Consider the following 24,729-nt stretch of genomic DNA (forward strand, 5'->3'; position numbering starts at 1 on the left):
AACTCTTAAAACTTCAGAGCAAACATTTTGAATATCCATAGAGGTTTCTTGAAAGCGTCTAACTTCAATCTTTATAATTTTATTTTAATTTAAAAAACAAAAGCGAATGAAAATAAACTAAATAAGTGGAATTAAAAAAGAGAAAACTGAATTCTCGTATGGTCGAGAGTAGAATTACTTCAGAAATATAACCGAAATCATCTGCCATTTGTGACGCAATTTTTTTAATATAAAGAATCACAAAAATTCACCGAAAAAATTCAAAGAAACTCACCTCTTATGCTTTTTATTGTATTCGGGCATAGTCTCTTTAGGTCGCCAAGGCATATTTGAACACTAAAACACTTTTTACTCGATGCAATAACAAAGTTTTTTTTTGTTTTGTCGCGACAAAAACACAGAAAATATTTCGACACAACTGTGACACTCCGCTACTATAAGTACTAGAATCAATGTTTGCTGTGTTCACTTCGGCGGTAAAATATTTTCATTCAAAAAAGTGTCGGACATTTAAAAACAATCATCAAACGGTTGACAAAGGGAAGCGTATACATTTAATAATGTTCATCGACCATTTTTTAAAGCTTTACGAGAGCTCAGCGGACATTCTCTCAACGATGGGAGAGCATTTATTAAAAATTTAGCCTCTCGTAAGACTGCGCTGAGCGTAAATAAATGTTCGTTCCTCTTTAGTAAGCTAAGAAGACTTCGCGAAGTCTAATTATGCCACCTCTTTGAATAAAAATATCGGCTGAGTTCTAATAATTCTCCGCTGAGCTTTAACAAACCTCCGCTGAGCTTTAACAAACCTCCGCTGAGCTCTAATAATTCTGCGCTAGGCTTCAGGAAGTGTCCGTTAGGCCTAAGCAAGTTGCAGGAAGGCTTAATGGAGCGAATCGGACACTCAGCGGAGATCTGCCAAAGCTAAGTGGAGTCTTAAATCATAGCAACAATTATTAGGTATATCAGCTTATTGTGTGTTCGCTTAGCTTCATTGCCTTACTACAACGTGCTGATGTCTGACGGACTCTTACTGAAGCCTAGCGGAGAATTATTAGAACTCATTAGAGGTTTGTCAAAGCTTAGCGGAGAATTATTCGACCTCAGCCGATGTTTTTGTTCGAAGAGGTGGCATAATTAGACTCAGCGAAGTCTTGTTGGCTTACTAAATAAGTGGGAGAGGTTACAATTTTAATAAATGTCTACCATCGTTGAAGTGTCGCACACTTTTTTGAATGAAAATATTTTACCGCCGAAGTGAACACAGCAAACATTCATTCTATTACTTTCTTATAATAGCAGAGTGTCACAGTTGTGTCGAAGTATTTTCTGTGTTTTATCGCGACAAAACAAAAAACAAAATTTTGTTATTGCATCGAGTAAAAAGTGTTTTAGTGTTTAAATATGCCTTGGGGACATAAAGAGACGGTGCACGAATACAATGGAAAGCATCATGGGTGAGTTTCTTTGAATCTTTTCGGTGAATTTTTGTGATAAAATTTTCCATACATTTTCGGGCAACTGTCCTGTCATTTCCCAATGACGGGCCTTAAAGTTACATTTTTGCGTATCGGAGCCTTGAGCGTCACCCTTTCTGATATCAATACTTTTATAAGTAAAGTACTTGCGTCACCCTTCCTCTTCTAAGAGGTTTTTGTCTGATTAAATGTATACGCTACCCTTTGTCAACTGTTTCATGATTTTTATAATATGTCCGACACTTTTTTGAATGAAAATATTTTATTGCCTGCCCCATGCGGAAATTGACTATTACACGTCTGTTTACCCCCTGCGAAAGTGATCCATTGCACTAGGGATATTTGGGGTTTATTTCAAGGTGACAGTTCTTTCAAGTAAAATTTGCTTTCATTTTATCTTTTTTGTTGAATGAATCGATCGATCGAAAAAGTATGAAGAAATGTCGCTAAAATAACATTTTTTTGATAAAAAATATTGATTGATGAACACAGTTATTTCAGAAAAACTTGTTACGCAAGTAATCTGGTTACAACATACTTTTAGAAGAATTCCAACCACAGAATTGTCGGCCATATTAATTGTAACAATAATTTTGATGTTCCGAAGTAACACTTTATGGCCACACATTTCGTTGTATTTTTCACTTGTAACACTAAATGCTTTTGCTTATAATAGTACAAACACTACACTTTGTTGCACATTTTTTTGAAAACATCAAAAAGGACTAACAAAATAATTGCACAAACAATGCGTCTTCATCGATACTAACTGCGAAAAACTATTCAATGTCAACATGCCACCAACGCAATTGTAACTACTGTTGCGACAATACTAATGTAACACGAGTGCTGTTTTCGGGATCAATTTTTTAGGAGACGTGTAGCGTGTGAGCCGATTTCGTCAACACACTAGATTTGTTTGTAAACGTTTTATCGGAAGAACAGATTTATTTTTGTTTTGTTGGTGTTGGTTTATTGAGATACTGAATTTATGTAGAATTTCTGCAGAACAGCCGTGTAATAGTCAATTTTCGCATGAGCAGGCAATAAACCAGAAAACGTTGGATGCTGCGACGTAATTCATTGCTCTCGGACACAATTTTGAAGAACTCGCAAACTCACGAGTAAGTTTGCTCGTATCACAAAATTATGTCCTTGTGTAATGAATTACTTTCGCAGCATCCAACGTAGTCTAATATTACAGCCGAAGTGAACACAGCAAACATTCATTCTAGTTAGAGGTGAGTGGGCATACCTAATTTTTATGTCCGCCCTGCCCAAAGCCCAATAATTTAAAAAAAGCATGCCCACGGCGCAGCCCATGCCCAAGAATCTTAAAAAGCATGCCCACTGCCCAGCCCATGCCCAAGGCCCACATAGGAAATTTTCGCTAAAAATTTGAAAATTATCAATCTGAGGCGAAACCGATGTTGACAGCACAGTTGGAAACACGATTTTATGTGCGATAGCTGTTTTAAAATTACTTGAATGAATATTACATCGTACGGAAAGTCTAGACTGCACTTAAGACTTAAGTTTGTGGGATCACAAATTTTTTAAAAGTGCCCATGCTGCGCCCTATGTCCACGAAATTGTAAAGTGCCCATGCCCATGTCCCGTGGGCAGCCCACTTTTATGGGCAGCCCACTCACCTCTAATTCTAGTTAGAGCACTGCGCCGTTCAGCCTGATGGACAGTTGGCGGCTAAAACGTAGCCGACACCCTTCAGCGGCCGGCTAGTATGATATTTATGGCGGCTAGCCGGCTGAATAACAAAATTAAAATACAGTAGAAGTAAAGTGAATACCGTTAGGTTTACTCATTTGGGACTAGTTTCGGATTTCAAATGATTCCACACAAAATTTGTTTAACCAATAAAGGACTAATATTTAATATTCGGAATTTTTGGTATGCACGCATTTGGAATCCACAATGAGTCCCAAATCAAAATACCTGACGATATTCACTTTTGTTCTCCTGTATTGTTACAATCGAATCAAATCTCATAGAAGTACGCAAGTCAGAAGTCCGTTACCAGAGATATTTTTTTCATATGAATTCGGCGAAACCGCTTCTATTCAAAAATGGAATCAATCATCCAACAAAGGCTTTAGCTGTTTAAGCTGATCTCACTCGTACTACAACTACAACACGCGCACGTTTTACCATTTCACATATGTAGTACATTCATGACTTTATTGTTCTGCCCTCTACCAGTCGACAGGTGCGTACACAATTTTGTAAGCCAACGAAAAAAATTGCTGCAAAATTCTCCCAAACTGTATTAAAACCAAAACTTTCGCAAGCCGTCTTCCGCCGCCGATTTTTAACACGGCTGAGAAGGGTATCGGCGGCTGTTACGGCTGATGTGCTTTTTCGGCGGCGGCCTCGGCGTGTCTGAACGGCGCAGTGCTCTAATGCTAGTACTTGTAGTAGCGGAGTTTCACAGTTGTGTCGAAATATTTTCTGTGTTTTTGTCGCGACAAAACAAAAAAAAAACTTCAAATATGCCTTGGCGACCTAAAGAGACTATGCCCGAATACAATGGAAAGCATGAGAGGTGAGTTTCTTTGAATTTTTTCGGTGAATGTTTGTGATAAAATTTTCTATACATTTTCGGGAAACTGTCCTGTCATTTCCCAATGACGGACCGTAATAAGTAAACAAAAGATAAATCTTTAAAAGTAAAAGTGGTTCCACGTAACATAGTGCCAAAATCGCTGAGAAATTCAAGTTCAAAGCTGGGAATCGTCAATTTAGGTCATCTCAACATTAGTTACCTTTGTTAATTCAATTGAAAAACTACAGTGAAGCTTTGTGTAAAATCTGACAAAGGTTTCATTAAAAAAAGTCTTTATTTCCTGTCATGTGCATTTATTTGGAAAATATTTTTTATTTAAAATAAATAAGTCATCCATACATGTATATTATACACATGAACGAATTGTTGGCTTTTTTATTTAGTTTTTTACCAATGAATGACTGTATTTGAAAACAATTATTTATTGATCTGAGAAAAATAGCTGTTCACATAACTAGGGATAAAAAGTTGAAAAGTCGAATTTGCCTGCGAATTTTGTTGATGCAAGGCGAAGCCGAGATCAATAATAACACGTTTTAGCGAGACTTTCATTTTTTACGCCAAATGTATGCGCACAACGAACTAAAAAAAACAAGAAATTCTTTATTCAAAAATTGGTTGGAAATATTTTTGCTACCAACAATGTTTCTTGAACATCAAATATTGTTGTAGAGCCACCGAAATTTGTTTTGTTTTCTATAATTTTTTCTCTTAATTTTTTGGCATCAACGGGTTTTTCTTATCTATGTATATGAATACGAATATAATTGTAATATTTCTTTGTTTAAATTTACTGATAAATATATGGTAACCTCTAAAAATACAGCGGTTTTTCTTAATATTTCTTTTTTTTAATTTTTGGTTGGGGTTTGAAAAACATTTAAATGGCATTTGAATTCTGTTCTACTCTGATTTTCTTCATTTAATTATCAAAATTAGTTTTTGAAATGTAACATTTAATTATTTTTTTAAAATAATTTTTAATAAATTCTAAGAGATATTTTTGCTTTGTTTAATTTTTGTATTTTTTTTTTTTTATTTTATAAGTTCCTTTTGTTTTCTTTTTTGTTATAAAGTACTCTTTATGTTGTAATAAACACTCTAAAATCAAATACATATTTTGTTGAAAATCTTTTCTTTTCTTTTGCAGTAACATGTCGCTGTACAACAATTGTTATGTTTAATGCCAGTGGAGCCAGCACAAAAACCTTTCTAGCACTACCATTTGGATGGAATTCTATTCAAGAAAATGTCATCCTATTTAAAACACCGTTATTGTAAGATTCACCTTCTATAAATTAAAAGATTCACTACAAATCTCTCCTATAGATTATTGGAATTGTTCCGTTAACTCACACTCAAATCAAACTGCCGATGAGTTGGTCTTTTGAGTTTTAAAATTCAAAAATAGCAATCATTTGTTAACAAATTGAATTTTTTCGATCAAGTGTCCATGAGCCAAGTGTCAATGGGCTTTCGTTAAAATTGGCAGATTGAAAAGAAATGAAATTTATTATGTAAAGATTACTTCATACACACTTTGTGCAACGCTTTGAAACATAGTGATTGAAATATTGTGACAGAAAATATATGGGTCATCTGTCAATTTTTTTTCGGGAATTAATGCTTAGTTTCTTTCTCTTACCAAAAAAGTTCTTCGTGTGAGAGACAAAATTGATTTTTTTCAATTTTTGCTTGGTTTACTTGACAGCTCGCTCTCTCACGGAGTACTTTTTGTTGAGTGGAATGGACACTTAAATGAAATAAACGTTAATTTTTCAGACATTTTTAATGGTCTCACTAGCCATAAATATTTCATAGTTTGTGCAAGTAAAACCAACCTAACAAACATTTATACAATTTGGTATGCTATTTATTCCATTTCCATTCAAAGCGGTTACAAGGTGCAAATATCATTTCTCTATGGTTCAATTGAAGCGTGTATTTGCACTTATCTCTCGTTAACTCTCGCACCTGTAAAAGAGTGCATAGAGTACATTTTTCGTTAAGTGACAATGTAAAAACAGTTCTACCCATTCCACCGATTTATCTTGAACGCACTCATATTTTATGTCAAATTTCGTTGTAATGAGTGCGTCTACAAAGCTTTTATGTGCTCCAGACCGACATTAGACCATAATCTATTTCGTACGTTCATTGATGTAAGGAACGCGAGGGGCGTATATTTGTAAAGTTCGGCGACAAATGATTTTCAAAAGGAAAATCCTCTGAGAATTTTCAATGACAGTTTTTTAAGGATTCCTCTTTTGAGTCTTGAGGATTCTCTTTAGGTTTTCTAAGGATTACCAGTTAATGTGTATACTCTGAGGTTGATAGAATTTGTCTGGAGTCAGTCGATATTATATATTCCAACTAGTTAAGTTACGTACCAGGCCTTAGACACAGCGTCGTACGTATAAAATTTCTTTTGTTTCAAATGTCATACTTGAAATAGGTTTGTTCCAAAGTCATTACGAAATGTCAAATTTCATACACAGAAGGCAACTGAACCTCAACTTTCAGTTTGACGAAAGTTTTATAAAGAAATTAGTTGACGTTTAGGTTATGTTCATCTCTGTGAACCAAAGAAAATCGATACGTACGTACATTGCTGTATGAAGCTACGGTAAGTTGGTGTTGAATATGACATTTTGAATTTGAATGAACTGCCATTTTTCTGAGTAGCACTTAATTGCACTAGGTTAACGATCGCTGTCAGCAACATAATATTTGCTGAACGCAAAACGAGGTGTCTCCATTTCATGCAACAAATTTATAATATTTGCTGAACGCAAAACGAGGTGTCTCCATTTCCAGAAGCATGTTTGTACTGAATTCAACTTTTTTCTATAATTAATTAACATTTCCTTTATAATTTTCAATGTTAACGGAAATAATGGTTAAAAATAATTCATTCATTCGAAAATCACACATTTGTTTTTAAAACAAACAATTTTTGAAATTGTAGATTTTATTTCGATTTATTCATTTGAATTGTCGCAATTAGATTCTTGAAAATTATTCTCTTCTTTCTGTAAAGTAACCTTCGGTTGTTCGAGTGGTATATCGTGACCATTTGTAGGACGCTCAGCCACAACTGGAAGGGAATCAGTTTTTCAAAATATAAAATACAATCGAGTCAGTCATCGGAATTATACCTAACGGTGCTAATAATTTCGGTTGTAATGTTAACATTACATCGCTACCGGTTGTAGCAGCTCTGGGTTGTAATGATGCTATTTGTGGTACGTTGAGAAATTCTCCTGTGAAATTTGTCACTGTAGTCTTGATGCAAAATAAAATTTATTGAAATACCTTGCTGAACGGCAGGAGGACGAATTGCAGCTAGTGGTACTGATGGACCTTGTAAAGTTAGACCGATGACATTAACGCCATTCACATGACCTGGTTTCAATAGAAAATGTAAATTGTTGAGCAAAATGAACAAGAACTTCTATGGGAAATTTAATCAAGTCATATTTGCATCAGACAAAAAGGTCTTAATCAACAGAAAGTGCCTTGAATGAATTATGTACTACACATGTATGTAAATAATCAAGTTTGCTCTTGATTCACATACGCTCAATTCCTCTCAGCGCTGCTAAATTTACCAAATGTCAGTTAAATTTATCTGATCAAAGCACCTAGCAGGGTAATAGAAAAAAATAAAGTAGTATTTTAATCGAAGTATGCGAAAATTTCCATACCTTTTTTTTCATAATGTCATTGCAAAATTACCATTAAGGCTGCTAATGGTATTATTGGTACCAAAATACTACTCTATTTGACGTGTAAAAATCTCTATTACCCTGCTAGGTGCTTTGATCTGATCAAAAAAGTAGTGTCGATAGAAACAATCGATAAATTTCACCGAATTTTACAATAAAGTTAAATTGGGCTTGAAGCAATGTAAAGTTAGGTTTCTAGCGCATGACAATGCGGAAAGAGCTAAAAACAACTGATGTTTCGTTAACTTAACACTGCTATGTAAAACAACAGTTAGACGATACAAGAAAACGTAATGACACATGAGCCGAAAAATTGTTGGAAAATGTTCAGAAAAGCAAAGCTCTAAACCATTTAGCAAATCAGCCAAGTGAGCTTTCAAAGTGTTTGAGAAAAACTCACCTATTTTAGCACTACCGAAAGCATCCTTAAAGATGGCAGGATGTGTGTGTGTAGCTGGATGGGTATGTTGATGCTGTTTTAGAGCATTCATTCGTCGATTTGTTACTCCAACTTCTCGTTTGCGCCTTGGCTGCTCCACCGGCAAAACTCGACGACGTCGTTTAGGTAGTTTCGAACGTGCCTGGAATGGTTGTTGTTGTTATATTAAATATTAAAATCTTGTTTTACATTACAACAATCGAATAATATTGATTTTATGAGTCGGTGATTAAATTCGAAATTTAAAACGATAAAAATTTGATGAACGGGGAATTGAATATGGTCGTTTATGGACATCAAGAGAGTCTGAGTATTTTCTTTTATGTTGCCATTGCCAATAATATTGGCTTTTTGCTGATTTATTGACTTATTTATGACCAATTAAGCTACTCAAAAAATGAGAAAATTTATGGAGAATTATTATGTGATAACCCGTCTGATGCATATAAATGGAATTTAGCCAAGATATTTTTCGATGTAAATTTCAGAGCCGATTTACCTTTCTGGAAGAGTATAGTGTAGCTATTGTGCCAACCATTTATATGCGATTTATCTCAATTGATTTATAATGTGTGATGAAAAGTATTAAAATAAAATTTTACATTTTGTAATCAATGACCCGAGAATTAATTCATTCCTAAGCAATAATTAATAACCTTTTCAATCAATTCGGTTTGTTAATTTCGAATCATTTGCACGAGACATTTACGAGAGTAAATGGAGCGTGTGCTTAATGGTTCATTTTGTTTCAAATAAAAATTGTTAGGCGATTATTATGCGGAACGATTATTACAGTTGATAATGTGAAAATCGAGTCGAGAGTAAAATTATCTCAGGTTTATGAAAATCATTCGAAATGGCGAATTAAGTGAATTGTTACGATGCGATGGTTGAAAATGATTTGGCCACCGGACACGATTACCGTGTATCAAGACGATTGAGTTAGTTGGGAATTTAATTCTAAAAGTTTCTGCTTCGATATTTTCTAAGGGTCTATGCCGAAAATAGTCCATTGTCAGCTTGTGCAACTGTTTAAGGGGCGCACGCGTTTTTCATATAAAAATGTCTGATTTCGATATTTTTCGTCGTTTTTTATTCGATGATTTGTATAGAAGGCTGAGAAATGGTTTTGTAAGAAAATTTCTTTCTGATTTGAGAGACGTCTTGTAAAGGAATCATAGCCTGTACTGTGAATAGGTGAGGTATGGAAACAGCTGAAGAGTACCGTTCTCAACGGTCAGTAACCGCCATACCTCAGTGCCTCGAGGCCGAAACAGTTCTGATGTCCGGTTTTTCAGTTGACAACTTTTGCGACGATGTAATTGACTTTTCCGTTTCCTCCCTGGCCTACAACTCGTTGTTACCAGGAAATAAATATATTTCCACATACAATTTGGTTTCTGTTCGACCCGATTGGATGTGCGATCTGGAGGCAAATGAATTTGGTGACATTGTTCCGGTTCTTGCGACGAGTAATGTTATTCCCTCTGGAGAAGACTCACGACACGGCAAACGATGCATATATTACCAAAACGTGCGCTGGTTGAGGTCGAAATTAGAAGATTTTTATTTGTCATCAACTTCATGTGAGTATGATATAATGGCTCTGACCGAAACGAATTTGATCCAGTCGATACTAGACGGTGAGTTATTCAATACGAACGATTACTGTGTTTATAGATGCGATAGGTCAGGTCAGAATAGCAACCGCGTGAGTGGCGGTGGGGTATTGGTTGCAGTAAGATCGAGCATAGCTAGTGAGAGGGTAATAGTACCGGGAACCGAGTCTACCGAGCTAGTCCTGGTCAAGTTAAAAGTGGGAGACAAGAACGTCTTTATTTGTTGTCTGTATATTCCGTCCAACTCCACTGTATCCGTCTATCAAGATTACTCCGAATCATTGCGGCTGTTGATTGATTTCATTGACTTAGATGTTGACGACCGGCTTTATGTTTTGGGAGATTTCAATATGACTCACGTGCAGTGGTCAGTGTGTACCTCAGATTGGTCACAGGACAGTATGCCTTTTGAATCGTTCTACCATCTCACATCGACTCAGCAGTCAATGCAGAGATAATTTATTCCCTTCTCGGTTCCGGTCTGCAGCAGATGAACTCTGTGCGCAACTTTCAGGGTAGGATGTTGGATCTGGTTTTCTGCAGTGATAGTGATGAGGTTACGGTTCGCAGGGCCGTCACGTCGATGGTAAAGGTTGATGACTACCACCCTCCCATTGAGATTGACATTATTTTTGACGTGAACAACGTGAGTGAAGCTAATCCGGACGTCCACGAGTACAACTTTCGTAAGTCGGACTTTGATGGTCTTAACTCATATTTTGATGGAATCGACTGGGCAGCTGAACTGTCTGCCTTTGATGAAGTCGACTCTGTTGTAGATAAGTTCTATGACTTGCTAAGAGTCGGTTTCGATCGCTACGTCCCCTTGAAAAAATTTGTGACTGACAGTCACCCACCGTGGTATTCCGACAGTACGATGTTTTTGAAGGATGACGCTGCGTCAACGATGCAAGGCAAGTGCGACCTGTTCGCTGATTTCTTCGAAAGTGTGTACTCGAACGACTCCGGTGATGGTAGCAGGCGTTTTGGTCTGGATAAGAGTGTAGACATTGGTACCGTGTATGTCGACAAAGCAAGGATAGTCACCGCACTAGAGTCCATTGATGTCAGTAAGGGTGATGGCCCTGATAACATCTCGCCCCTGTTGTTGAAGAACTGCTCAGTCAATCTTGCGACTCCGCTTTATCACATTTTTAACTTGTCGTTGACTGCCAAATTCCCCACAAGGTGGAAAGAGTCATATGTCGTGCCGATTTTCAAGAGTGGTTCTAGATCTGACGTCGAGTGTTATAGGGGAATAGCGATTTCGCCCACTTTCGGGAAGCTTTTCGAATCGATTGTTTGTGATTTTTTGATGGGAAAGCTTGGAAAAGTGGTCTCTCTGGCCCAGCACGGATTTATGCCGGGTCGATCTACGACCACCAATCTGGTTGAGTTTGTGAACGGAGCCGTGCGGGCGGTAGAATCGGGTGATCAGGTTGATGTTGTATACACTTATGTGCGGAAAGCATTCGACAGGGTTTCGCATAAGCATTTGATATCGAAGCTGCGGGAGATGGGTATTCACTCTTCTCTCCTGCAGTGGATCTGTTCTTACTTGCAGGGTCGTACTCAGTATGTGAAGATCGATGGCTGGAAGTCCCACTCTTTCGAGGCTAAGTCCGGGATTCCGCAAGGGAGTCACCTCGGACCTTTGTTGTTCATTCTGTTTTTCGATGACGTCACCAAGGTCATTAAATCGTCTATGTTTCCTTTGTTCGCTGACGACCTGAAGATTCATCGTGTGGTAAAGACAGTACGCGATTGCAACGCTCTTCAAGACGATCTGGTCGGGATCGACCGCTGGTGCAGTGAGAACGGACTCGAGCTGAGCTTAGACAAGTGCAAGGTAATGTCATTCTGTCGTAAGCGCAACCCGGTTTTGTATAATTACAGTATCAGCGACGTACGTCTTGAGAGGGTCAAGGAAATGAAAGATTTGGGTGTGACGTTCACTGAAAACCTCCTTGCTGATAAATTTAGCCTGTTTTTAAGCTTTGTAACAGGTATAACTCAAAATAATTTAAGTTTTTTTCCCGGTAATGTTTCTATTTCTGCGTCCGCTATGGAAATACCTTTCCAATGAGCTATCGCAAGACAAAATTATAAATAATTCGGCAAAAAAAAACTTGTTTTTCATATTGAAAATTGTGGAAAATCGGACTTAAGCGAAACTTGATGACTCACAAAAACTCGGCCAGCAAACTTTTTCAATTTTTTTTCTTTTTTATATGTTAGAAGGGACCTCATAGAAAGATAAAATGCTGTTTTGAGGTTGAAAAAAATGTTCAACCTGGTCGTGGTGGTTTTTAGAAAGGGAAATAATCGGCTACTCGAAAATTTTCAAATTTTGATTTTTCGCAACCCGGAGATGATGAAGAAAAAAGTTTGTATGTGGCTTTTTGGTACCTATGGGCCACTAGAATTTTTTCTGGAGGGGTCCATTTCCGATCCCACAAAATCGACCACCCCTATTCTACAATGTGAATGCGTTGACCATGGGCTTCGATAGGATTGAATTTAACGACTTGAACTGTACTGTACAATACCTTCTATGTTTTTTTTTCTTATGTTATCAGTTAGCTCCAAAGCCGTTGATAAAATAAATAAATAAATAGATGTGGCTTAACATCAACTAGCGTTACAGTTCTAGTTATCCCCTTGTCGTCGGTCTGATCATTATTCCCGGTTTGGTCGATGTTCTCGTTGTGCCTTGTATCGTGTTAACTGTGGGATTTGTCTTCGGGCAGAGTGGAGTATAAATACGAACTTAAACATGTATAGACAGAATGCCCAAATGTCGTATTTCTTATAAGTTGGAAATTTCAAGTAATTTTACAGAACTTCTTGCATGAAGATGTGATTTATAATTTTCAACTTATTAGTTGACTTATAAATTATAGGTAATTTGCGTAAATTTGCTATTGTCATCATGAAAAACCATTGCAGAAGTGAACGGATTTTAAAATGCGTTCACTTTCGAAATATTTTTGTATGCAAAATGATGACATTATCGACATTGTCCACCCTGCTCAAATAGTCTTTTTCGTAACTTAAACAGTCTATTTCTGCCCACAGAACGAAACGATTGCAAAGCGAAAGTGTCATCGTTCACATTGCATTGAGCCGTAGAAATGTCACTCATACCACTTTTTTTCCTGTTCGAATGTCAGAATTTGTTTAAGTTGTAGTTATTTTTGCTTCTGGGGATGACGATCTTTTGTTTTCGGCCTGTCAAAATTCGTTTTTATAGTATATGAGGAACCGGCCTGTCGAAATAAATTTCTCATTTCGATACACGATAGGGTATGAATATGAGTAGGTACGATTTATCAGGTACTATTTTTTAGAAAACATTTTCTAAAATTTCTCCCCAATTTTAGTAAATATTCCCAGAAAAAAAGAGACAAATTGATTAAAATAAACAAGAATCCTGAAACTATTCATTTGAAAACAACTTTTCGTAAATAATTAATGTTAGGCCATTAGAGGCCATTTATATTGTGTGAGCCTTTCAAGCAATTATTCGTTCAAAAGGTTAACAGTCTTTTTCATTCCATGAACCGCGACATTCGCAAAACAAATTGCTTGAAAGTAATATTTTTCCAGTATAATCCTCCAAACACGTACATACGTTACGCTATTACGCAGTCATATATTCTAGGTCTCGCTTTGAAAAATTCGCGTTTATTTAAATAAATCACAGGTTTCTACCCTCACATTTCAGTAAAAGACTATAGTACTTGCCTAACTACCTCACGAACGTGTGACACACGTTTTATAATAATTTTATATCCTATTCTCTGAGCTATTTTCTCTTTTACCCTACCCAGCTTCTTATCTTTGTTCTGCCACACATAACTTTATGATCAATTTAACACACTTTATGTAAGCGATGTACAGCGTGATCTTTGGAATTCATAAAATGATATCCTGTAATTAAGTTTAATTACGAAGCTGTACGTATTAAAGTCCTATGGATGTCTGTAATGGATGGTTGGTATTAGGAAATCGCATTAATATTTATGATATCTGCAACACAGTTTTTGAATATACAATGAAGCGCTGAAGCGAAATGAATTGTAACACACATAGACCACCCATGCAATTCTAACGGTTTAAATGATATGTTAAGAAATACGAAGGATTTATTGTGATTGGCGAAGTGAAAGGATTTCTGGGAAAATTCGTAGCAAAAAAGCCATTAATATGCAAGAAGCACATTATTTGAAATGTTAATTTGTGAGCTGAAAATAGACTGACCCCGAACCATAAAATTTAGGGAGCAATTAGATAGGCATGTTCGATAACTCATTCTATTGATAAAATATCGATTATTTCCTGAGAATCGATTATCGATATTTTCAAAAAATCAATGTCAATCGAATGTTTGATCGATAATCGATGAATATCGACTGTTAATCGATAGATATCGACTGATATTTCGATAAATGTTGACGGATAATTCGATCGATATAGTATCGATTATTTGTAATCAGATGTCCCATTATGCATTTTTGAATCTCGAAAATTACATTATACACCTTTGCTACCTTCGATAGTTACAGTACATGTTGCGAAAATGATTCATTACACGAGGGAACAATTTTGAGATAAGAGCAACCGCACAAGTGTGTTGTAGAGCAACAAGCTTCGGTAACTGTTAGTTGAAACAAGTGTCGAGTTTACATATCCAAGCCGAAGGCGAGGTATGTAACTACACTTGTCGAAATTCGACGAATTAAGGAATCATATCAGCAGCATGCACTGTATTCTATTTTATTGCTTGCCCATGCTAAAATTGATTCTTACATATCAATTTCTTAACGCAGGAACAAAACTTCTCTTAATACACAACGATAGCAACAATTGATGGCATTTTCAAGGCTGTATACTTTGAGGAGGTCACGCAGACCGCCATTTTATTAGATACGCCATTTTATTAGATACGCGGGAACACACCACTTCTGATGATTTTACATGTAAAATAATTCACCACATCATCAAGACGACGAGAATCATCAGAGTAGGTGAATTTTTGAATGAAATCGGCAATTTTATCATCAACTGTGGTGTGTAACCCGCGTATCTGTATCTGCGTGACCTCCCCAAAGTATACAGCCTTGGTCATTGAATTGTTTTTCGTTTTATGATAATGTATTAAGAGGGTACACAGAAAAGTGTACCTATATCCCAAATTTGCACTTAAAATTTCAAAACGCACAAATGTAGACTACAATTTCAGCGTACCCTTGTACGCTCTTAATTTTGAGCAAATTGAGCAATAATTTTGTTATATAGACTAAAAATTTTGCAGTGAAGTGAAGTGAATTATGTCTGACATAAGCAAAGTAGTCAGTGTTTTCGGATATAAGTGAAAAATATGCAATTTAAAGTGTTTGCTATACGTGCTCATTACGAACATTGAAATTATTTCTTGAACAAAAATGGCCGACACTTTCATTTGTAATTTTATTTTGTTGAAAGAACGTAAATGCTTTTGCTACATTGAACTCACACCACTGCAAAATTTACTGCACTCCACGAAAACTCGTTTTCCGTGAATGACTGTGCACCCCGCGAAAATAGAGTTTCCATGTTGATAATGTCACGCAAATATCCCTCATGTAATCGACCATTTTCGCAGGGGCTGTAAGAATCAATTTTCGCATGAGGTAAGCAATAAAATCATTTATCGCATACGATGTGTGTGTATTGTGCCCTATATACACGACGTACATAAGAGTAAACAAATTTACCCTAGAGTGTTAACGTTTTTGCAAGCAAAATTACATCACTAGATTTTGAGATGTTTGCCTACTGCGATAAAATACCTCACTGATATAAGGCTGTATATAAGAGACTCGTACGAATACTTGCGCAAGCGCGCGTATACGTACACGTCTCTTATATACAGCCTTATAGCAGTAATGTACTATTAGTCTGGGCGATGCATTTTATTGTATGCAAAAATTGCAAACTCAAAAAAATCAGCCACAATATAGTTAAGAATGATGAAAACTATCGTCCAAAAAAAGTCCGATTCGATTTGATGCCCAAGTAATATTTTACATTTTTCCTATAAGAAGTTCATATTCTCCTTCACACAATAATATGGTCGCGATGTTGACATCTAAAAAATGATTGATTCGTCACATGTCAGAAATTGTCGATAACTCAGTGAGCGTGAATACCGACAACGTTATGGCGGTTTTTTTTAAAATTGATTTTGTAAAATAGAGAATAATGATCTCGTGACATATTTTGTATTCGTGTTAGTGTTTTCTATTTTCTGCAGATGGTCTAAACTTAGCTGATTCTGTTTTATATAAAGAATCAAGAGGTAAGTCTTTAAAATTGAAATATTACTAAACGATAAAGGAGAAAGCATTTTTTTTGTAGTCATATCACGCGGTTGGGAGAACCTATGAATAATGTAATTAACGCTCTGAATAGTTTGACTTTGCTAAATTCACAAAATTGTAGCTTAGGAACAAGTTACGAACAATATTTCAATTTTCAATCTCTTAAAAGAAGAATAGCGAAGATAGCGAATATTATAGTGAAATAAAATGTGTGATCTGAGTGTTGTAATGACTACGGCAGTCCGGATTTGGAGTAATACAGAGGAATTCTTCTGAAATCGAACGCTTTTTCTATTGGAATTTTTTATATGTGCCTAGAAAGGTATTCGACCCTAGAAGCCAAAACCACTTTCAAAAAAATTCTTCGAAGCTTGTGTGGCTGGTAAGAGGTCATCAAAAACCGAAAACTCACTTTTCTTACAAAAATTTCTCCAGTTACACGAGCCGTACTGGGTCATGTGGGGTGTTATTGGAAAGGTAATTGCATATACTTTCAGGGAAAATAGAGCTTACGGAAATTTGGTAGCATCTGCGATTCAATGTAAGCACTCAAACATTTAAACTTCTCATAGTTTGTCGTATATGCTTCCAAACCCCTCACGACCATGTACGTTTCGTGTACCTTGAGAAATTTCTGTAAGAAAAGTGTAATTTTTCCGTGTTTTTTTGGTTGAAAACTTCAACTGTACACATCTCAGTGTGGATGAATTTTAAACCCAATAAGACCCTATTTGCCCCGGAAGTACATGCAATTACCTTTCTAATGACACCCCACGCGGCTCGTGTAACTGGAGAAATTTTTGTAAGAAAAGTGCAAGTTTTCGGTTTTTGATGACCTCTTACCAGCCACATCAGCTTCGAAGATTTTTTTTGAAAGTGGTTTTGGCTTCTGGGGTCGAATACCTTACTGGGCACATATAAAAAATTCCAATAGAAAATGCGTCCGATTTCGGTCTTCTGTTTTTCAGAAGAATCCCTCACAATGTGAGCTTCATGAGAATTGCTTTCAATTCTAATTACATTTATCAGGTTCGACTTTCATCGAACCAATGCAAAAATTTGGACAACAAACATTCATCGTTGTGTCTTAGTTTGTGTCACGGATACTGTTACAGACTCGCACCTATAACAATATTTGCTTTTCTTTGATGTGTCCTAGATAGCACAGATGGTTTGAATTGTTGTGCTTTTGATTTTTTGTACGTAGTCATCAAAACGGTAACGACAATTTTTAGCGAATTGTGATAGATATAGATGACCGACATTTCAATTAGCTCGGTTAAGCTTTACCTGTATGCAAAGTATCTGAATATCATTCAGAAATTCTGAATCAGAATCGTTTGAATGATTTTTGGTTCATTCGAAATGTAATGTAATGCTATATCACTACACCGTTAAAGTTTTACCCCAATAAAATAATATTACCAAAGTAAGCTACTCTGATCCAAAAATGTTGTTTGTCACAATTTTCAATCGTCAAAATCTATATGAACTCGTTACTTTCTAAATTCGCAATTAAAAATTTAAAATAAATGGAAAATTTGTGTCCGTTTTGCGTAGAGCCATTAAATTCGGCGGATTGCTCCAAATTATATGCGAAAGGGTGTGATTCGATCAACCAAAAAATTAAGTTTCTCGGACTGGACATTCCAGAGGTTCCTATCCATTATTTGCATAATTTTGTGATTAGATGTGTTTCTTACGATTAAATTTCCTAATATTTACTTTGTATTTGTCAGGTTTTAGTCGGTCAGTTTGTTCACAAACATTGTCGAAGAGATTTTGGCCGTAAGTCCAGTAAAGAGTCATATCCAGAGGATCTCACAGCTTCCAATCAAATCACCTCAGATGTTTCATTGGACGAAATATGCTTCTTTTGCGGCTGCCCGGCGAAGTATATTGAAAATGGAAAGCGACGGCTCGATGTAGAGATCGCAAAAACATCAAAATTTATTGAAAACCTTCCTGCAAATATTGCGAAACGCAGCGACGAATGGTCCCAAAAAGTTGCAAATCGAATTGAAGGCAAAGATCTGCTGAATGCAACTTATCACAAAAACTGCAACATTCATTTCCAAACTCTCAAAAGCATTCCTTTGTGTCATGGGGTTAGTGTTGCCAAACAAGTTGGTCGTCCACAAAATCAATCGAAGCTCGAGGCTCTTTCTAAAGTGGTAAAACTGATGGAAAGTGCTGAGGACGAGATCTTTTCAATAAAAGATCTCGTTGAACTAATGCAACAAGAATGTGATGAAATCATCGAGAATCGGTATTTGAAGAAAAAGCTTCTGGAATATTTCGGAGAAAGGGTTCTGGTGATAACAAACGATGGCAAACCCGACCTGCTAGTTTTAAGGTAAAAATTTAACGTTTTCCTAAGGGTCACAGACTATGCCAGCTTTTTAGAGATGCATTTAGAGGTTAAAGTTTCGGGCCTAATATATTTGGCGTATAGTACCCATGGTAATTGGGAATCTAGTAGAGCTCGTAATTTGAGAATGAAACTTAATTAAGGTGTAAAAGTTCACCACAATCTAATTAGATAAAAAATTGAAATGTCTGACTCCAATACTAATTTTCGAATTCAAGTTTGCTGAACCGCAACTAATAAGAAATGATGGCTTTGATAACAATCTATCCACGGTATTTAAAGCGATAGACCTCAGTAAAAACAGGCGAGTGATTACATGAAAAATACACTACACAGGGATGATCATTAATTTTTCTTTAGAATTTAGACTGGATTCCAAATTCAGATATTTTTGAAACACCTCCCGGATAATGACAACTCAAAGTTGTGACGTTTTTAGTCTTCGAACCACAAAATTATTATTGCTGATTTCTACACTAAATTTGACCTCATTAGTCGACTTGTGTCTACTGTTATTGCTTTAACTTCTAATTCTGAAATGTAATTTGCAGCCAGTCAGTGAAACCCTTGATCAACAAACTGTATGAACAACAGTTGTCAAGACAAGGTCAGTCCGAACGAGATGTTTACGTTTCAAAAGCAGCTGATATTATCAAGTCAGAGGTGTTGGTTGCATCTGCGAACAAGGAATGTTACCCATCTTCAGAAACGTTATCAGATGTGGCGAAACAGAACCAATTTCTACCCAATTCGCTTCGTCGTTTCCTCAGTGAAATTTTTGTTGAGGCTAACTGTGAATTAAAGATTGCTTCAATTGGACAAGCCATCATGCAAGCGATGAGACCACGAACAATCATTGCGCCTTTACAAATTGGTCTGGGTGTCCAACTACATCACGCATTTAAATCAAAGTTTCTGATCGAAACTCTTCATAAAATGGGATTTTCATCCTCGTATTCGGAGGTGCTAAGATTCAGATATTGCGCCGCTTCGACTGTCGAAGAAATTCATCCCAATCCTAATCAAGTAATGAAACTCAGGCAGAATAATTACAATTTGTATACTAATTGTTCGGTTTCGTTTAGATGGTCAAGTTTGTGGCTGACAACATCGATCATGACACACGAACGATCGATGGCAAAGGTACGTTCCATGGCATGGGAATTATCGCTGCGTTCACGCCAGGACAAAGTAGCAAAGTCGTCGTTAGAAGCAAAGCAACGATTGAAGACGTAAAAGCTGTTGGACAGATCGAAGTTTTGCCATACTCAAACAAACCTGTTGGGCATGGTATGTGCTATGAGGATGTACCAGAGCTCAAGTACGAAGACGATTTTCTTCCTACAACATTACTGTTAAACACAACATGGTTGCTTCGAACAACACGTCCATCGTGGTCTGGAATAATGCAGCTAATTAGTCATGGATCACATCCGGGTAATTCAGAGCTTAGTTTTTTCTTCCAAAACAATGAAAAGGGTCATCTATAAAGTGCGTGCACATTTAACCGAAACGCCTCTTTCACCTCGTTTTGTACTCGCTTCTCCTTGTAAAAATGTAAAATTTTAGATCACCGTATTTGTGTACGTACTTTGTGAATGGTTCCTTATCAATTCTTAGGCTAGAGTTAACTGTGTCGTTTTCCTTTAGGCAACTCATCCATCAAAGTTTTACCAATGATCGACCTTGCTGCATCAGATCCGACATGCATTTTCTCTGCTCTCCACTTTCTATGTAAAGAAGCTGAAAAGTATGGCGTGACACCTATAATAACATTTGATCAGCCCTTATGGTGGAAAGCATCGTTGATAATCCAAGATGAGCCTGTTTCTAGTCGATTAAAAAAAATCGTCCTGCTTTTGGGAGGATTCCATATGCAAATGAGTTTCCTTGGTTCGATTGGCTATTTGATGACTGGGACTGGTTTGCAGGAGTGTTTGGAAACTGTTTACGCGCCTAATAGTGTCATACATATGCTATCTGGGAAAGCAATTCAACGTGCAGTTCGTGGCCATTTTCTAGTTAGCACCGCGGTAAATGCATTGATTACAAAGAAAGCTGAATCCATCCTACCGAAAATTGACTGGAACACACTCTTTGCTGAATCTGCTGATCTATATGACCAACTGATATCGCTACAACTTGATTCGGATGAGTTGTGTTCGAACAAACTTCTCAAATCACTCACACAACATTTCACTGAAATCAAAAATAAACTTCTGGATCATCGTACAGCAAAACTCTGGATCCAATACATTGAAATGGTGGATTTGCTCCGAGATTTTATAAGGAGTGAACGAACAGGAAATTGGAAACTACACCTGGCCACAGTCCAAAAGAAGATTCCTTACTTCATAGCTGCTGGTCATAACAATTATGCAAAGAGTTCCCAGATTTACTTGAAACGCATGCAACAGTTGGAGCATAGTCATCCAGATGTTTACAAACATTTCATGAGTGGCCATCATGTCGTCCGACGATCCGATCGATTTTGGGCTGGACTTTCCTGCGATCTCACAATTGAACAGACATTGATGCGAGCAGCTAAATCGCGAGGAGGATTTACTCGAGGGGGTGGATGTTCAGAAGTTCAGCGAATGGTTTGGATCCAGTCTATGCCAGCATGTACGGAAGTGAACATCGCAATGCAGAAAATCACACAACTACACTACGAAACCAGTGAACAACATAAGGATTGTTCCGAGTCAATGTAAGTTATTTCTCATCAGCAAGTAGCTTGAACTTTAACAAACATATTTTACCAGGCAAGCTAGAAACGAAAAAGACACAAAAGTGATTTTCGAGTTTCTGGAGGATCGAGATCCGTTTTCACTGGATGACGTTAAGCTGCGAAGCATACATACTGGCGAGGAGGCGCCAGGAAACGTCAATGTCGATGATGCCTCGAAAATTGGTTCCAGCGTCTTATCGAAAATGATTGGACAGGATGTATCAACCTACAGTTTTGAAAATGCGAACAAGGCTGTGACTATGGGTTCAAGTAGTGCCATATTGATCGATGGAAAAGTTACCCACATCGACCCACAACTACTTTTCCAAAGGCTTATGCTGATGGCAAGAAATTTCAATGATGAGAAACTCAAAGATGTGTTCAAATATGAGTTATCTCAAAGTCCGTCCTCCTTGTTCGATGACGCTGGTCTTATGAGAGAAGCAAAAACGAATGAATTCGTGAAACAGTGCATAGCTGGAGACGCACTGATGTACAATGCACGAGTCTTGGCAGATTTGGAAAGTAACAGTCAGCATGTTCTCTGCGGAAATTTGTTTCTGAATCGGGTGGTTTGGAAAAAAAATCAAACTTTTCGCGACATTTGTTTGATGTATGTTGACTACGCGAAGCAGTTCAGCAATCCTGTTATTGTCTTCGACTGTGTTCCAGACCGAACCACGATGGACGAGTATCATTTTCGACGGAGCAAAGGGATCCGAGGAGTCAATATTAAATTCTCAGGCCATACAGTCTTCAATTCGAAGAAAGAACATTTCATGGCAAATAAATCGAATCGAGACTGTTTCATTACTATGCTGTCGAAGGTGTTGATCGAGAATGGATGTACTGTGATGCGAGCTGAACGAGATCAAAATATGACGATCGCTAGAACAGCAACTGAAATGGCACTAACATCTCCAATCGTGGTGACTGCGAATGATATGGAAATCATAATCATGTTGTGCTACCGCTTCCAGATCGATGGCTATGACATAATTTACAGTAACGAAGAGTGTTCAAAAAAACCACCAGTCCGTTACAGCATCCGAAGCATTCGAGAAAAGCACGACCAACAAGCCATCAGTTCTATCTACTTCCTGCACGCGATTGGTGGGTGTAAAACCACGTCTCACTTACATTCTATTGGAAAAGCGCAACCATTGAAGAAATTTGAGAAGAGTACCGATTTTCGTTCAATCGCTGGCACATTCCTAAGTCAATCATCAACGATGACAGAAGTTGTGGATGCTGGTTTTAGAGCCATCACTATACTTTACGATGGCAACGTTGGTGAGAGTCTCAATGAACTGCGCTTTAAGCAGTTTTCAAAAAAGGTCTCCACGAAAAAATCAGCAGTTCTGGTGAATTCCCTTCCTCCGACATCAGGTGCTGCGAAATACCATGCTTTGAGAGTGTATTTCCAAATTCAAGAATGGTTGGGGAGTCAGAGCCTGGATCCAGCAAAATTTGGTTGGAAGGTCACATCTAAGGATTGTTCCAGACTCACACCTATAACATCAGATATGGAGCCCGCACCACCTGAACTGTTATCAAAAATTCGTTGCCAGTGCAAAGGTGATTGCAGCACCTTAAAATGCGGCTGCAAAAAGAACCAAGTGAAGTGTTCTTCAGCGTGTGCAGTCTGTTGTGGCACAGACTGTCTAAATATTGATTCATTGGATGAAACCGAAGATGAAACGTCGGCACATAGTGACTAAGTTACTTTTACGGATTCGCTCCTATAACAATAATTGTCTTCCTTTTAAAAGCTCACATTTTCCGAATAAAAATTGTAAAGAAAACCCGGTTAAAGCGTTTATAACATTATGTCCTATCCTTAGGTGTAAAACAACTCGGGACGCTAAAATTCAAGTCATTTTATAAGTAATTGGGTTTCAAGTTTTCCGATATATTTTAGCTCTATTGATATATTCTTCTTCAGTACCTGGGTGTTCCGGTTACCCCAAAAACGATTTCACCACCCGAGAGGTCTACGAATCTTAAGAACACATGCTCGTAATAAATAATATAATGCTTAGTTTCCTCTTACCAAAAAAGTACTCCGTGTGAGAGACGACAGAAAAAATTAATTTTTTTCAATTTATGCTTTGTTTATTTGACAGCTCGCTGTCTTACGGCTCTCTCACGGAGTACTGTTTGTTGAGTGGAATGGAACCTTAAATGTCTGTCTCGAGTTCTGAGATTTGTCCTCAAAGTGTAAATAAAAATAATCCAGGAGCTGATCTTGAAAAATCGCTAAAAACTATTGAATTCTGGTATGGGAGATGATGAACCTTAGCAGCCAATTTGTTATCTACTTAATATTCTCAAACGTCTCGATCGTATTAATCGTATTCTTCTATTACCATGAATTCATATTAACACTCGCATTTTTAGTAATCGAGACAAGACGGTTTACACTATATCAAAGCTTTCAACAGATAATTATATGCTGGCGTTAGAATCATTTAATTATTACTACTCTCGTTAAGTAAAACTTTGTGTACAACAAAAAATCGTCGAATTGGTTGGATTTTAAAAAATGTTTAAAATACTTAGCTTCTCACAGATTCAAATTTACCTCTAACTATGATATAAAAGTTTGTGCTGCCTTATCGGCGATTCATATGACCTGTCAAGATCATTTATCTTATGTCAACATGGAAGTATGAACTTTTGTGAAAATTTCTTACAACTTATTCAATGACGATAAAATAATACTTCTGCATATAAATTAATTGGATTTTTTTTTGGTGCGACATGAGAATTTAACAATGATGCTGGGAAAAATTTTGGTCGCTTATCAATTAATGAGACCTCTCCATACATTTTTTAGTATGTTGCCTCGACTATATTACTTCATTTGTCCTTTGAAGGGAGTAAAATTTGGAAAGTAATATACAGTCAGCAATTCGCAACAAAATCATTTATTTACAACTCTTCCGCCATAAAATTTCATCTGAAAGCATTATTTTCCTACTGTCTGCTGCATTATATATTTTGTTAATATATACGTAGCTGTCTCAGGTAAAGAAATTTTCAACATTTTTTTTTATTAATTCTCTTCTTTCACAAAGCTTCTTGCCAAGCTTTACTTATGTTCGACTAATCCAACATTACATAGACATAACTTAATTTTATCGTATATCGACTTTCGTTAGTCTCTTTTATTCTTATCTCGAAATTCATTTAGACTTGAATATTATACGTTATAATATATATATATCCGAATCCGTAACACATTCTATAATGTTATACCAACACGCTTCATTGGAAATAGGAAGGAGTTGTTGAAACATTCCCTTCAAAACAGTGTCAAGAAAGCGGTTTCAAAAAAGACATGTATAAACAGAAGAATATAACTGGGTGGCACAGTAACATTAGCCATATTTTATGCTTCCGATGTGTGTATTA

At 36.8% G+C, this 24,729-nt stretch overlaps 1 protein-coding gene and 1 long non-coding RNA gene across 3 annotated transcripts in view; one reads left to right on the plus strand and one right to left on the minus strand.

Annotated features, from left to right (window-relative positions):
• The first annotated feature begins 1,656 nt into the window (after positions 1 to 1,656).
• LOC119073039 lies at positions 1,657 to 14,288 on the plus strand. Its single transcript, XR_005086977.1, has 3 exons — positions 1,657 to 1,668; positions 10,241 to 10,244; positions 14,139 to 14,288. It is a non-coding gene; the product is annotated as an uncharacterized LOC119073039 (long non-coding RNA).
• Positions 7,015 to 24,729, minus strand: part of LOC119073038 (potassium voltage-gated channel protein Shaw-like) — a 173,350-nt gene continuing 155,635 nt past the window's right edge. For both annotated transcript variants that reach the window (XM_037178356.1, XM_037178355.1), the window contains 4 exons: positions 8,188 to 8,368; positions 7,375 to 7,464; positions 7,218 to 7,322; positions 7,015 to 7,156 (listed from right to left, as the gene is read on the minus strand). In XM_037178356.1, the coding sequence (XP_037034251.1) occupies positions 7,041 to 7,156; positions 7,218 to 7,322; positions 7,375 to 7,464; positions 8,188 to 8,368 (492 nt within the window). In that variant the 3' untranslated portion in view covers positions 7,015 to 7,040. The remainder of the gene's footprint in view (positions 7,157 to 7,217; positions 7,323 to 7,374; positions 7,465 to 8,187; positions 8,369 to 24,729) is intronic.

The sequence above is a fragment of the Bradysia coprophila genome, unplaced genomic scaffold, assembly GCF_014529535.1.
Source record: "Bradysia coprophila strain Holo2 unplaced genomic scaffold, BU_Bcop_v1 contig_110, whole genome shotgun sequence".
NCBI classification, from domain to species: Eukaryota; Metazoa; Arthropoda; class Insecta; order Diptera; family Sciaridae; genus Bradysia; species Bradysia coprophila.